We start from the raw sequence: 15303 nt of genomic DNA, 5'->3' as shown, positions 1-15303 counted from the left end.
AACCTCTACATCTCTAAGCTTCTTGATTGTGTTTTTATGCTGTGATGTGAACATGAAGACAAGGTATAGAAAAACTGCTGAACCGCAGAGTGGTGCTGAGTGCAGTGCTGCAGGTCAGTACTTGCAGGGTTAAAGGATGGAAAGTAACGAACAACAAGAAGATCTCGGCTGATCATCTGTGCACTTTCTCCTTGGAAGTGGAGCGGAAGAGTTTACGGTTTGCAGCTGTGAAGGTGTGACTGTGACAGTTATATAATAATTTTCAAAACGGATGAATACACTGCAAGTCACCCCATCCTAACTTTGGTTATGTAACATGTCACTGAAGCCTGCATGGCTGAAAAGTTAGTCGTGATGAAAGGACTGGTGGCAGTCAAATACAGATTCAGGGAGTTTTCGCAACATGGGTCACATAGATTTATTATTCATTAAACATAATGGATTTGTCTAAAAAATTGAGGCTTTGTCTACATAGGGTGTTTAAAACAAACTGGGTGTACTCTTATTTTCTGAATACCCATAAAGCCAAAATTGAGATAAAACACAAAGTAGAAACAAAAGTAGGAAAATCTTTGACAACCAAAAATACTAGAAAACAAATTAAGATAGAAAAAGATAATTTCTTTAACTTAAACAGGAACTAAAGGCCTTTTTTTCCCTGAAGCTAATGCATTTTGTTTATGATGCATTAAATACATATTTTATTAAAGCCATTTTGCATTGAAGCAACTTTAATATGTAAAATATTTTCTCTTTGGGTTTAGAAGAAACGGCTGCTGTGCTGTTAGGAATTTTCAGCTCAATGAATATCTGCACTGTGACTGTTGAGGGCATCTCATTCATTATTAAATCCCTGGAAGGTACAAAGAACAATGAGTGTTGACTTCCCCTGCAATCTATAACACACTGAATACTGAATAAATGTAGAAAAACATGCATACAGAAGCTGCCCAGGAGGCTGTACCAGAGTATGTGTAGCAGAGTCTCTTGTTGCTCTAATGCTGGATGATTTGAGCATTTGCTATGAGTTACATTTAACCATATGCACACAGATGGGTGTAGAATTTTTTTTTATTGCAGAAAAATTGGGTAATAATTTTTGGGTAAAGTGCTTTAATTTTTCAAAATAAAAGACAGCTTGTCATGTTTAAAACTAAAAAAAAAAGTCACTATGTGGCGTTGTTAGGGGCACATTTCTAAGCAACTTTATAAAACTTGATACAAAAGCAAAGAAAAGCAACACGTAACATCTGTCTTCAGAGGGTGGAAAGGGTTTGGTTATGTTTTCATTTAGACAAATCATCTGAACTGGTAAATGATTTAACATTATCGCGGGAGATTTCCTGTAAACAAACAAAGATTATGTTTACACAGACCGCCATCCTTTAATTGTAAAATAATATGCTGAATGTGTTTCCTCACTTATAAAATATTTACATATTTTTAAATATTTAAAATCCCACGTTGTTTACATTTATGTTTAACTGCTAAACAATTTTTTTTATGTCTTTCTAAGCGCGTTTCCATCCTATGGGTGTCATTTAGAATAAAAGCATTGTTGCTAACTTGCTCTTTCTTGATTTTTCATGTAGTTTTCTGTTTCCTTTCATGAAGGTATATTTTTCAACATAAATATATTCAACTACTACATTTTATTTGGCCAAAGTAATGCAAACCTAGACACTGGTGTGACCAAATATATATTCCCCAATTGGTTGTGATTGGTTGTTGAATGATGCCACTGGCAGTTACATGGTGAATTTGGTGTCAGAATGGTATATGGTGCTACACCCAGAGCCACTGAGTAAGTCACTTGTGTCAGCGAGCGTTCAGAATTGGGTTTGTCACGGCAGTATTTAACAGCAAATTTTAATTAAGTGACAAACTGTCAAATTTTGATAATTATAAATCTATAACTGTATTGATTACTGTATATTACCATACCAGATACAACTGTATATGTGATTACATCAATATGTATACATACAGTAAAATATGTGAGGATTTGTCTGGACACTTAACCAGAGCTCTTGAATAGAATGCATTGATTTGAACTATTATGAGGCTCCATGATCCGCCATTACTGCAACAAAAAATAGAAAAAGGTTCATTGGAGTGAATGGAGATGATGCGACTGTGTAGTCCATACAATGAAAAAATATATCTCCACTGCTGTGCACAAAAAAATTGCGTTACATGTATTTTCAAAATAAATGTAAAGCTGGAAAGTATGTTTTGTTGTGTGGATTTATTGGTAATTGAAATGTGTTAGCAGAATTTTCAAGTGATGATGATTCATCTCAAAAGTCATGAGACACTGCTCTCCCATATATAAGCTGCCTTTATAGGTTAAAGGTATCAGTACTGGTATCAACACTACTATCTGTATTTACTTGGTATTGGATCGACACCAATATCATGATTAAAAATTAAAATAATACACCAAAAGCATCAAGATCAAATTTAAGACACTGTCCAAGAGTAATAAATGAGAGCCATGTTAATTAAATCATGTTTTATTATAGTTAAAGAAAAAACATAATGTTAATGTATAGTAACACACAAAGCTGACTGTTCATCACTCGGTTCAAAAGAGATGCTGAACAATGTTAACAGGCATATTGCAGTTAATGAGAACATTCCAGTACAAAAAAAGGATGAAATGTGACACTCTGTAAAGTAAAACTACTAAACTAAAATATGATAAGCTAAAGATTATGTAAGAAAACTCTTTCAGAGAGGACTGAAGCAAAAGTGAGCACTGCATAAAAGCCTCAGCTAGCTGAGCCAAGTGCGTTTAGACGGGGCTGGAGCAAAGACTCCATAAGTGCATGAGGTGCAAACTGTGAGGCCATCAGTAAGTGAGGTGGACGCCTGATATTCTCAGCCATCGGTACTGAATTCAACATTTCTGTGTAGTAAAGTGGGAGGAGTTAATTGGGGTGTATCGCCAACATAATGTGACTCCATTTAAAAAAATGGTTCTCCAGTGTATGAAAGCGTGTACGACAGTCCTCTAAGGTGCAGCACTGAGTAATGCCTTTCCACTACACGTAAGTGAGCTTGCATGCTCTGATTTAGACTATGGGAATACAGTTGTTCTATATGAAAACATATGACAAGCAACATGTACATAAGATAGTTTGATGCACACGAAGAAACTTTGCAAAAGAAATTCACAGCGCTTTGCAGTGAAGTCTGAATGGGCTGTCAGGGAGGCCTTAGTGGTTGAAGACACTGTCGCAGGTTTGATCCCCAAAATGTTCTTCAGCAAACCTGCTCAATCATTCTCAGTCATTTAAGCACCTACACGGTGGTTTAATCTCATGGATGGAGAAAATAAAGTAGTTAGCAGAGCAGAAAGTTTGGTTTAAACTTGAACTGTAGACACACAGGAGACACTGAGATCAATTATCTTTTAAACGTTCACTGAAAAAATAGGTTTTCCCTCAATAACACCTACTAGTGTCCAAATATATACAAGCTTTAATTTCACTGAAGTGACCATACTCCTTACAACCAAAGATTTATTTTGGAAAATGTGGATTTAAGTTGTTTTTTTTTTTCAATAAAATATATCTTGGCAGGGATTTTATACAGTTAGTACACCCTACTTAAGTGTGTCTCACAGTGTATTTTGTCCCTTTTCATATTCAAACAAAGTTCCGCCTCATGAGCACAGAAAATACTGAGTTCAATATTAAGATACTCGATATTCAGAGGTGCAGAGAGATGCACGTGGTTTTTTTCCCCTGTCTTCTAACAGCAATAGTTGTGTAACGAATGCTTCTAAAACAACCATTAGCGTCATTTCTCTGTAACATCAGTAACAATGTTAGCGCTAAATGGTTTGTGCTTAATTAATGGAAGTTAAATACATGGCTGGAGTCTGAAGGATGCATCCTCTTCAGTGCCAGAAAGAGGCAAACGTCTAGAGTCCAACATCTCTTCAGGATGCAAATAGAGTTCCCTTGGTGTCCACAACTAATCTCGCACCACAGTAGGAGGGCTCTCCCTCACTTCAAGTGGGACTTCATCTAAATGCACAAAGTCCTCTGGGTTTCTAGATGGAACATCTGCGTTTATTGAGTCTTCTGTAGGTGTTGATGCTGTGCAACCCCGTGGACACTGAGCTGATGCCTGAGTGGCGCTGCAGACAGCACACACAGCCGTTAGAGTGAAGGGGATTGGAAAAAGCCTCTCCCTGCTCCATGTAGGTGTCTGAAGTGGAGAGGTCGCGGGGGATGATCATAGGTATGGAGTACTGCAGCTTCTCTCTACTTTTGTACCAAAGACAGGAGCACATGGACTGGAAATGAAGCACCTCAGCGTAAACGTTACGCAGACCCCGGCTTGCCGCTCCGCCTCCCCCGCTTCCTCCGATCGCACTCCCTCCGCCGACAAACCCAGAATGCGTGGAAGAAGGAGAGGCCGGATCTACGGAGCAGTTGATGTGTCCGCCTGCCTGACCGTTATGTGCCAGTAGAGCCCTCTGTTCAGCATCCCTCTTCTCGTCCTCGGCGTTCATGGTCATGAAGCGCAGCACTGCTAAGTTGAGGAACGCTCCAATCACGGCCAGACCTGTCAAGATGTAGATGAAGCTGAAGGCCACGTACTGCGGCTTCTTCTGCAGAGCGTGCTCATTCTGCAGCGCCACATAGTCCCCAAAGCCGATGGTAGTGAGCGTGATGAAGCAGTAGTAGAAGGCGTGAAAGAAACTCCACCCCTCAAAGTGGGAGAATGCCACTGCGCCCACACATAACGTGCTCATGCAGGATATGAAACCGATGGTCACCATGTTGACCATGGAGACCTCAGTGCGCCTCATTCCAAGGCACTTCTTCAGGCGGTGGAGCAGGTACCTGACAAAGGTGTTGATCCGCTCACCCACGCTCTGGAACATGACCAAGGTGAGAGGGATGCCCAGGAGGGCGTAAAGCATGCAGAACATCTTCCCTCCATCTGTGCTCGGGGCTGCATGGCCATAACCTGAGGGAAGAAGGGAGAAAGAAGCAGGGTTACTGGGGCAGAACTAATTAAATCTGCAGTGCAGAGGACAGGGGTCTGAGAAGAGAAGGCTGGAGGCAGGAAAGATATGAATGATTTGTATTCTCTGAGCAGCTCTTCTGATGAATTCAAAAACCCTTCATTTCACAGCGGCAGTATGCAATTGGAGATGAGAATGCACAGCGGTGTGGCGGGAAGAGCCGAGTATTGATGTCGTGTACAGGAGAGAGAGAGAGCTTGAATAATTCATTGACAATCGGTGTCCGCAGAGTGGCTTCAACTAATGAGTACATTTGCACCTAATTAGGGCTCAACATTTTCCAGATCAAATAAACAGGACACCGTAGGGTAGTGTGAACATACCGGTCTTTTTGTTTGTTTCTATAACACCACTTTTTGCCCCACATGGTATAGAAACTCGTTAGCATTGTGGCCGTTAACAGTCAAAGCCCCCCCAAAAAGTATCTATGGCACAAAATATATCAAAAAGTGGGAGAAAATTTTCCTGTAATTTATCCCCCATAAAACAGAGAGCAGCTGATAAACCACTTACTGTAAAAACATACTGTCAGGGAGATGTGTACTCACTGAAATGACCTGCAAGCACACACTACCTCCTACTTTATGGCCTGACTCAGAGATTTTGTAAAGATACAGAGCATGGAGCTCCCAAATTTCAGGATGTATTTTCAGGTTAATTGTCAGCCTTTTGTGTCATAACATCATCTTCTCATTATTATTGCCCAGCAGGATATGACTCCCTCGCAAGCAACATCATTACAGCGTGAAATATGTTCCCAATGCGAGGACCTGATGCGCGCCGGGACGGAAAGATGACGTCCCCGATAACAACAGGCTGGGCAAGTGGAACGGGCTGACCAATAGTTGAATGTAATTACTCCTGGGTTGATTTAATTCTTCTGGCTCTGGTTCTTTTGCCGTGCTGATCCGTGCGTTTGAACCATCTGTCTGTCTGGTGCCAAATATGTTTAAAGCTTTCCCAGTTGTGCCGCCAAAATGAGAGTCATTACGACTGATGGATCTCTCAGTAGAAGGAAAAACCTGACCTGTTCTCCGAGTGCGAGGACATCTTGCTTCTTTGTGGCTTTGCCTATTTTTAATCTCATCCCCACAAAGACATTTATCACATTTTCCAAAGACAGAGAAATTACCTCTGACTGCAGTCTTTTCTAAGTAAGAGACTGAGTCTCGGGACAAATGATGACCTTAGGTTGAGCTTAATATCTGCACGGGAGTGCTTTTAAACTTGAATAAAATTAGCATTCCTGGTGCAGCACACGTACTATTATTCCATCACTTATTGGTTGGGATGGTTAAATAATTTACTTTTAGGTCTTTCAACAGTTTATCCATTAGGCCTGCAATAATTTTTCCAGCTGTTCTCCGTGACTGTTATTTGCTTTCAGCCATTACTTCTAGCAAACTGCTTAAACAGTTTAATAATTTGAATTAACGATTTTAAACATTTAATCAGCACTTTTAGCTGTTTATCCATGTTATCTGGCCAGCTATTTATTCAGTACATTTAGCTCTCTATTTCAGCCGTCTATAATGTTAATCTTTTAAAAACTAAGTTTGTAATGTTACCTATTAGAACCATTTTTCTCTTGCTTTCTGTAAGCGATTACAGAGCTAACTAAGCAAACTGGTTGCTGTTTTATAAACCATTTAAAGGACACAACGTAAGTTGTTAACTCTCTGTTCCAGTCACGCTCCATTTCTTTGAGTATATTTAAATCTTTTTTTTCACTAACATGTTTCAACCTTACTGCTATACCTCGTCCTGCATGCTGTATTCAGTTCTTACAATATACTGTTCAAAAGTCTTGAGTCAGCTTTAATTTCTTTACACTTTGCTTCCATGAAGCCAGGCTTTCCTGTCAAGTCTTTCAAAGTTTTTCTTTGCACACTGGCTCCTTTTTTTTTCTTTTTTTACATTTTCAGCCCAATCTTTGTACCTGTAAAAACACAATTTGTTCCCATTGCTTTAGCTGAATCTATGAAAAATGACAACAATAACCCAGCTGGGGAGCTTCTAGCTAAACTTGGCACACTTGCTGTGCAATGTGTCCTTAGAAATCAGAGGAAACTGGAAAAGTGACGTGGCAGTGAAAGTGGGAGGCCCAAAAAACTATTGACAACAGATGAACAGTATCTAAAAATTAGGACCTTATGAATAAATAGGAAAAAGTCCAGCAGAGACCCGACAAAATACAAGAGAACTGGACTGAAAATCTGTGGCAACATTTCTTATGTAGTGATGAAACGAAATGTGAAAGTTCTAGTTAACAATGAAGGAGGATACAACAGTGAGGGTCTACAGCCATCTTTAAAATACGGTGGAAGTTTGTCTTGGATTTTTGGCTGCATTTCAGCTGGTGGTGTTGGACATATGTGAAAATTTCTGAAATTATGAACACGGAAAAGTACTGTCAGATTTTGATCCACCATGCAGCACTGTGTGGAAAACATCTGATTGGTAATGGCTTCATTTGTCAAATGGTAATGAACCCAAACACACTGCCAGTGCCGTGAAAGGATCCCTGGACAAAAAACACACACAACGTAACACTATCAGTCATGGCTTGGCCTCCTCAAAGCACAGACCTCAACATTATTGAAGTAGTATGAGATCATTTTGACAAAGAGCAGAACAAAAGGCTGCCATCATCCAGAGAAGAGCTTTGAATCTCCTTCAAGAAGCCTGTTTAACTATTCCTGAAGAGTACTTAAAGACATTAGAAGAACGTTTGCCTAAGAGAGTTCAGGCTGTGTTGACGAATAAAGGTGGTCACACCAAAATATTGACTTTCAAGTTTGTTAGAATTATACAAACTCTGTTTTTGCCATATATACTGTATGTTTGCACACATTCCAATACATTGCTGCACCATCTTCCTATCAAAATGTAATGAAATGAGACGTTTGTACAGTGTTGTAATCAGTCGTGTGCATTTGTCATTATTATAATAACTGACTACTGACTTGCTTTTTCTCCAACAAATGCTGCTAATCAGAAATGCATATGGTCAGTCCATCCCTCCGAACTTCCATCTCAGTGTTACTTTTTATGCATATATATTAAAGTCATAACCTTCTAAGGAAATTTTTCATTATTACTTTCATTTCAGAAGGTGCAGCTCAAACTTACTTCTGCATTTGAAATTATTTATTACTGTCCCCTCAGGCCCCGCACACTGCTAGTAGAGAAGAAAAGAAGAAGAAGTCATTGAAAGTTAACATAATTAGTCACAGTGCAAGAAAAGATGTTGGGGTGAAATCCCCGAGTGTGTTTCTTTCTCTAATCCACATCCACACATGTGCAGTAAAACCTAAGCGCAGTTGTCTTTTTCTGACAATGTTGTATTTTATTCTGTTCTGTTTATTCTTATTATCTTATCCTATTCCAGTGTTTTTCTTAATTTTTGCTACTGTGTCTTTGCACTGTCCACTTTCTGCTGCGACACAACAAATTTCCCACATGTGGAACGAATAAAGGTTATCTTATTCTTTTATTTGCATGCTTTTATTAAAAGAAATTGTACTACTTCCAACCTGCATCTCCATAATTCAACGAATGACCTACACCTGCTCAGTCACCCAATATAAAAGGAGTCCAGCGTAGCAGTTGGCACAGTGGGATCGATACATCACAGAGACTCACCAGGGTGGGGCCCCAATGGAACAAGGAGGAAGTGGCAAAATGGACTGGGAAATCCAGTTAAAGGCAATAACAGTGCGGAAAGTGATGAGAAAGTCATTGTTACGATGGCTTCTTGAGCATTTTGTTTAAGACGGTGATGCCTGTGGACATGATATTACTGTACACTGGCAGTTAGCATTGCGTGCTTTTAGTTTTTGTTATTTTAAATATTCTACACTTAAAATTCTTCCTTGACTTCTGCATTCTGAGTAGGGTAGGTTTCTCACCATCCAACTAGCTCACAACATTTGGCTCCATGTGACTTCTTTCTTTTTCCTCAAAATATAATTTCAGTTGAAGGGTTGTTGTTTTGACATAATAGACGTACATATCCCAAATATGCACGTGCAGCAGTCACATTTGGGACTCCCAAAAGATGGGATCTAAAAATAGGAGTACTGGAACATGCTGCAGAACTCATTAGGGAGATGACGGTGAAAGGAATGGCCAAATTTAAATTGGGAAAGATTTTTAAGATTTTTACCTGTAAGTAAAAATAAATAAATGCACTGATTAATCATTCATCATGGAGTAAGCAGGGCAGTGTATGCTCAGGTGAGCACAGAAGTTGAGCTGTAGGCCTGTTTGGAGCTGTCACAAAGAGCATGTGGCCTGTCGAGACAGGAGGATGACCAGAGTGACAGTGGCATTCGTCACCGGCGCACACGGGAGCTGGAGGCAACAACGCCAGCAGTCCTATCACCATGTGAGAGAGTGAAGAGTCGCACATGACAAAATCATCTTCGAAAAGGCCCCCAAACAGTGACAAAGTTATCATGAGACAGGATGTCTCCACGGCTTGTGCTGGCATGCAGGGGAAGGCAGCAGGGCTGTTCGCTCTGTTTGCATGGATTATAGTGACCGGCAGAGGAAAGGTGCAGCCTCATCCATCACAAAACAATAGAAGATAAAGAGGTTTTGTTTGAACAACCCCTGACTGTCTGAAACTGAAGTATTAATCCAGAAAAGATCTAGTTTCATATTCGCCTCTGTCAGTGCGCCCCAGGGCAGCTGTGGCTACAATGTAGCTTGCCATCACCAGTGTGTGAATGTGTGTGTGAATGGGTGGATGACAGAATGTGTAAAGCGCTTTGGGGTCCTTAGGGATAGTAAAGCGCTATACAAATACAGGCCATTTACCAAATTGGCAGTGTCGTCATGAAGATATTGCCACAAATGTTTATGCATATTTGATGGATTGATCATGGGGGAGGTGGGACACTAATCCCCCGCTAAAATTATCTCAGATTCTCAATTTGCGTTGGGATTGTTGCATGATAGAAAACCAGCACTGAAGGTTTTTGCCGTATCCCGAGGCTGATTGTCTCGTAACCCAATTCCTGTAATTATCATGTGAAAGAAAATCTGAAAATTGCATAACTGTGGAAGGAGATAAGAGTTTTCTAAATACTTATTTGGCATGGGAGGCTAATGAATTTCAGCAGAACACAGGTGCACCATACACTCAGACCCTCCTCGCTGCTGCCTCTGATTGCAGAATCAGGATTTACAGCCAGTCGCTTAAGCTAATGCCTCTAGCAACAGGATAGTGCTAATTTAAGTGCTGCAAAACAAATCATTCTGCAGAGGGAAATATTCCCCTGTGATAGCCTTGCCAACATTTTGTAATTTGGAGGTTTCATTTCAAGATTTCAATCCTGGCCTGTAATACTTTTGGGCTTTTTTTTACCCTGTAATTCATTTCACAGTTTTTAATCCGTATTCACTTTAGCAGATGGGAGCACAGCTTTATTCAGTGCTGTGCCATATTAACCCTCGATCAGATTTTCCAAATTAAATGTTTGATACCTTCCAACACTGCTCATCTGTAGCAATGCAAATACAAAACTGGTGCTGGTTGTCATATCTCATTTCTGACTCTAGTTTGCCTTTACAGATAACAATTCAGTGTATACAGTTCCTTCCTGCTCCTTAAACAAAACATTAACCGCTTTCCCAACTGCATCTAAAGTCTTCATTACGCTGATTAATTAGGCAGGGGCAAAACGGGCTTTGAAAATACATCAAAGAATGGCATAAATGCAGCTCCCAGGGCTCCAGTTCTCTGTCACTCAATTAAATTTTCATTGATTACCAGGCACAATTTGTTCTCGCCAGCAAGACGAGGAGCACAACCTATTCATCAGCTCACCTAATGGGAAGGGATTCTCAAAGAGGTGGTGCATTTATCAGGGGCTCTTTGTCAGTAATTTGTAAGGATAGGCTGCATGCAACTAATCCACAGCATACACCACAGAGGTAAAGTGTATTCTCAATAAGTTCAAATGCGACCATATATGTAAAAAGATCCAAAATCTCAGGATATGGAGTCTGTAACTTAGATGCTGGTGGCAGCACTACACTCTCTAGGGTAGGCGACTGATAACGTCCTTAAACATCTCTGCATCCTGAAGCCCAGGCAGCACCAAACTTGGTAGTGCACTCATCAGTCTCGCTCTGTGTATGTGTGTGTATGGTTTCACACAAGACTGAGGGACAAAGGTGAAATGAGTGGAGGGTTTGGTTTTCTTTTCTTGATATTACTGAATAAATTAGAAGCTCTCAGTGTGAGGAAACGATGCTGTTTGCTGGGTAGCATGTTAAGGTGTTCTAGAGGCATGTGCAGCATTTGAATGGTCTATTTAATAACTGTGATGAGAATTATTTCAGATTTTAAGCTAATATTTTGACAAAATTAGCATATTATCCTATTTACTGTGTGGCATAAAAGATTGTTATCTAAAAAGTTAGAAAAATCTTACTTAAATAAAATTTAAAACAACTATTTAGTAAAATATGTAACAGTAAATAAACAAAGGTCAGAAACCAAAATAAAACATTAATGTCTGTCATGTAAAAGGCGATGTCATTCACAGACTGTGAGTACACAGAGGCCCGCGCTACGATGCATGATTTCTGTCTATCCAATTTTTAGTATTACAACAGCAGTTCACTTCCTGCCAGGGTATATTATCATAGTAACTTATGCTGCAGACCTAATCTGCTCTAGATGCGGTCACACTCTCGATTAGAAATCAGCAGGTATGAAATAACTGCCTACTGAGCAATCAGGTCTCTGGAAAATGGCATCACTGATCCTGAAAGACCCATCAAGGGCATCTAAAAGTCTTTGTGCTTCCCAGAACAGGTTCAGTAATAAATATAAGTTATTGGAAGCAACTTTATTATTGTTGTTGTTTTTTTCTTGTTGGTTCCAAACAGTTTTACAACAATTTGTTGTGTTGTACAAGTATAAACACATGATCCTAAAGCAGCGATTTGTGCTTTTGAGCCTTGTATTGAATTTGCATTTACCTTAAGCCTAAAGTTTAATTCTGTCTTTTATATTAATTCATTGCTCTCAGGTTATGAAACTCTAGCGCGGCTGCAGGTAAAATAATAAAAACTGCTGATCTGGCTGCAGCAGCGGTATGTATGTTTAACTTTTTCATATTTTTTACTATTATATTTCTCTAATTTAAAATCATTTGTGAAATTTAGCTGCTCTGCTACCAACAGACCCGCCCAGGTCAGATTCTGCCAACACGATCCCTTTTAAGATCGTCTTCTGTCATCTCGGTTCTGTTTCACCCCCCAAAAGAAAAATGATTACTAGGGTTTCCAAAATTACTTCTTAAAGATGAGGTGTGGTTATATAACTGTAGTCAAAATTAAATATTTTTTTAATTAATTTTTTGGGGGAACAAGAGGCTGAGAGGAAACACTTACAGTGTAACACCAAAGCCTTACAGTATTTATACAAGATGCGCATTTTGGAAGGAGTTTGGAACATGCTGTAAATATATAGACTAACATGCTAAACACAGCAGATGCTCAGAGGGCTAGCTACAAGTATGATATCCTGACATGCCTTGCATTACTCTAGCCCCGCCTATCTCGTGTGTCATGTTGCACCATAAAAGGCTGAGTAGTTTGACACCCAGCCCATGAGTCCTGGGGGGAGGAAGTGCCTCTTATCTAGCTATGTGTTGAACTACCCAAAAGTGAATGAGTGGAAAAAACTGCAAAAAGCTTTGGATGTGCATACAAAAACCACCTGTTTCTATAGACCTACTGAAGCAGCATACCTAGAAGAGTTGTAATAATTTGCGCTGAGAGGGAATGGCTGTCAGTGTGTAATGCGGTCGTGATCTGTAAACAAATTCCTTCTGCAAAGCTGAAGTGTGCTCTGAGGTGTTGGACACAATCACAATATTCAGCCGTATATGGCCATCCTAGTTCTTCAACGTACAGGTGGCCAGAGGAGGCATCCCAGCGTGACGTCACCCTTATCTGCGTTTACACCATCCCTGAAATGCTGAGCAGATTGGGGAATGTTCTGTACAAGTGTGCAAATAAACACATCATCATCATGTCATCCTCTTGGTACAGACTGTATTTGAGCAGCAGCCCAATCTGCTTGCCTTCCCCGCAGCCCGCTTTCATCTCTCGTTGACTCTGGCCAAAGACATCATTGTATGACCCAACAAATTGTAAGTCTTCTCCACTTGTAAGCATCAAACTTTTCGAAGAATAACACCTAAAGATGGCACATTAAAAGGCCATTATGACATTGTATTTCCCACAAATACAATTCCACTCTTATCTAAAATGTGGACCTAAAGCCCCCCCATTAATTGTCATTCACAGACACTTCAAACTCCAGACGACCTCACGATTGTTTATACAGCACAAGCACTCCAGCTCAGCACTGGTCCTCCCACCTCCCTCCAGTACTCCGTTTGGCTTTTGACCCACAAGGCCTTGCTGACAGCTGCTGCGTAATGTCCGTGTGTGTGTGAAAGGCAGGAATTCTAAGACCAGTTTTAGTGGAATATTTACAGTGAGCGAGTGAGTGTAATCACGAACTGGGAAAACAGAAACACGCTTGCTTGATTTATTTGAAATGAGTTATGGATTTCAAAGAAATACATTCAGGCATGTTGATGACTTCAAGTAACTCCAGTGACCTGAAAAATTAGAGTTCTCATATGTTGAAAATGTTTAATTTTATACAAAATGAGGGGAAATTCACCTCTAAGCTCCAACCTGATTGCCAAGATAAAGATGTGAAGTGGACGCAGTTTCTAAGATTCCATTTGTTCCTCCCATACAGTAAATTATATACGCTATACACATCATGTACACCTTGCTATTACTGAGTTGAACCGCCTTTTGCTGTCAGAACTGTCTTAATTCTTTGTAGCACAGACTCAAGAAGGACGACACGATAGCATTACACAGATTCGTTTCCTGATCGTCCCAATCCTAACCCCATTCCATATCCCAAAAGTGCTCCATTGGATTGAGATCTGGTGACCATAAAGGCAATTTGAGTACAGTGAACTCAATGTCATGTTCACCTAATGTGTTTGTGACATGGTGCCTTATTCCAGAAGATGAGTACACTGTGGCCATGGTCACGGGAAGGACATGGTCACCAACAAGACTCTAATATTCTGTTAAAATGATGTTTGGCTGGTACTATGGTACAAAGTGTGGCAAGAAAATATCCTTGACATCATTACACCACCAGCAGCAGCCTGAACTGTGCTTTCATGTTGTTTACACCAAATTTTTACCCTACGATCCAAATGTCAAAGCAGAAATGTTTTCAGAATGTTTTTTTCTGTCTTCTGTTGTCCAATTTTGATGAGCCGGTTTGAGTCGTAGCCTCAGTTACCTGTTTTTAGTAGACAACAGCAACTTCAGGGTTAAACAGGTACATTCAGACATGCTCTTCTGCATACTTTGGTTTAATAAGTAGTTATTCCAATTACCATCTTCTTCCTAACAGCTTGAACCAGTCTGGTTATCAGCCTCTGTCATCTGACATCAACAAGGCATTTTCACCCAGAGAACTGCTCATCACTGGATATTTTCTCCTTTTTAGACAGTTAGGAGAAAATAGGGTTGTGTGGGGAAAATCCCAATAGAAATACTCAGACCATTCATCTGGCACCAACAACTATGCCATATTACAGTCTCCTTATCACCTTTGATGATCTATTTGAACATACATAAATGCATTAATTTGCTGCCATGTGTTCAGCTGATTGAATATTCATGTTATCAAGCAGTTGAGCACCTAATAAAGTGACTAGTGACTTTAGAGAAGGTCTGAAGAAAACCTGCATTCATTGTATTAATGGCCTTCAGTGGTGGCTCCTCTGATGATAAAGAGTCCAGAAGGAAAATGTTTACTGAGATCATGAATCAAGTAAGATTCATGAACTCCTGATGGGTTTATGGGGTTAATCATTTGCTTCAAACCCTCTGAAAAACTTCTTGATGTTAATTTAGCAAATTATTGTTTCACATACCAATCTTTGATCAGCACCCATAGCTGTCAGATATTAATGCTTCGAGTAGTGTTATTGTGAATGTGTCACATGTGTCATATGTCTTAGATTTTTGACCTCTACATTATCAGTGGGACTTACTTTTCCTGAAGAACAAAAATGCCTGATGATTGGTTTGTTTGTTTGTTTGTTTGTTTGTTTGTTTGTTTGTTTGTTTGTTTGTTTGTTTGTTTGTTTGTTTGTTTGTTTGTTTGTTTGTTTGTTTGTTTG

General features: G+C 39.8%; 1 protein-coding gene across 1 annotated transcript in view; it reads right to left on the bottom strand.

Annotated features, from left to right (window-relative positions):
* Window positions 1–2500: 2500 nt before the first annotated feature.
* kcnk3a (potassium channel, subfamily K, member 3a) overlaps window positions 2501–15303 on the bottom strand; it is a 45831-nt gene continuing 33028 nt past the window's right edge. The window contains exon 2 of the mRNA XM_005731092.1: window positions 2501–4989. Coding sequence (XP_005731149.1) covers window positions 4064–4989 — 926 coding nt within the window. The 3' untranslated portion in view covers window positions 2501–4063. The remainder of the gene's footprint in view (window positions 4990–15303) is intronic.

This window comes from Pundamilia nyererei, unplaced genomic scaffold, assembly GCF_000239375.1.
Source record: "Pundamilia nyererei isolate P.nyererei 1_Seehausen unplaced genomic scaffold, PunNye1.0 scaffold00041, whole genome shotgun sequence".
Taxonomy (NCBI): domain Eukaryota; kingdom Metazoa; phylum Chordata; class Actinopteri; order Cichliformes; family Cichlidae; genus Pundamilia; species Pundamilia nyererei.
The sequence above is the reverse complement of the archived record's forward strand: the minus strand, read 5'-3'. Positions and strand labels throughout refer to the sequence as shown.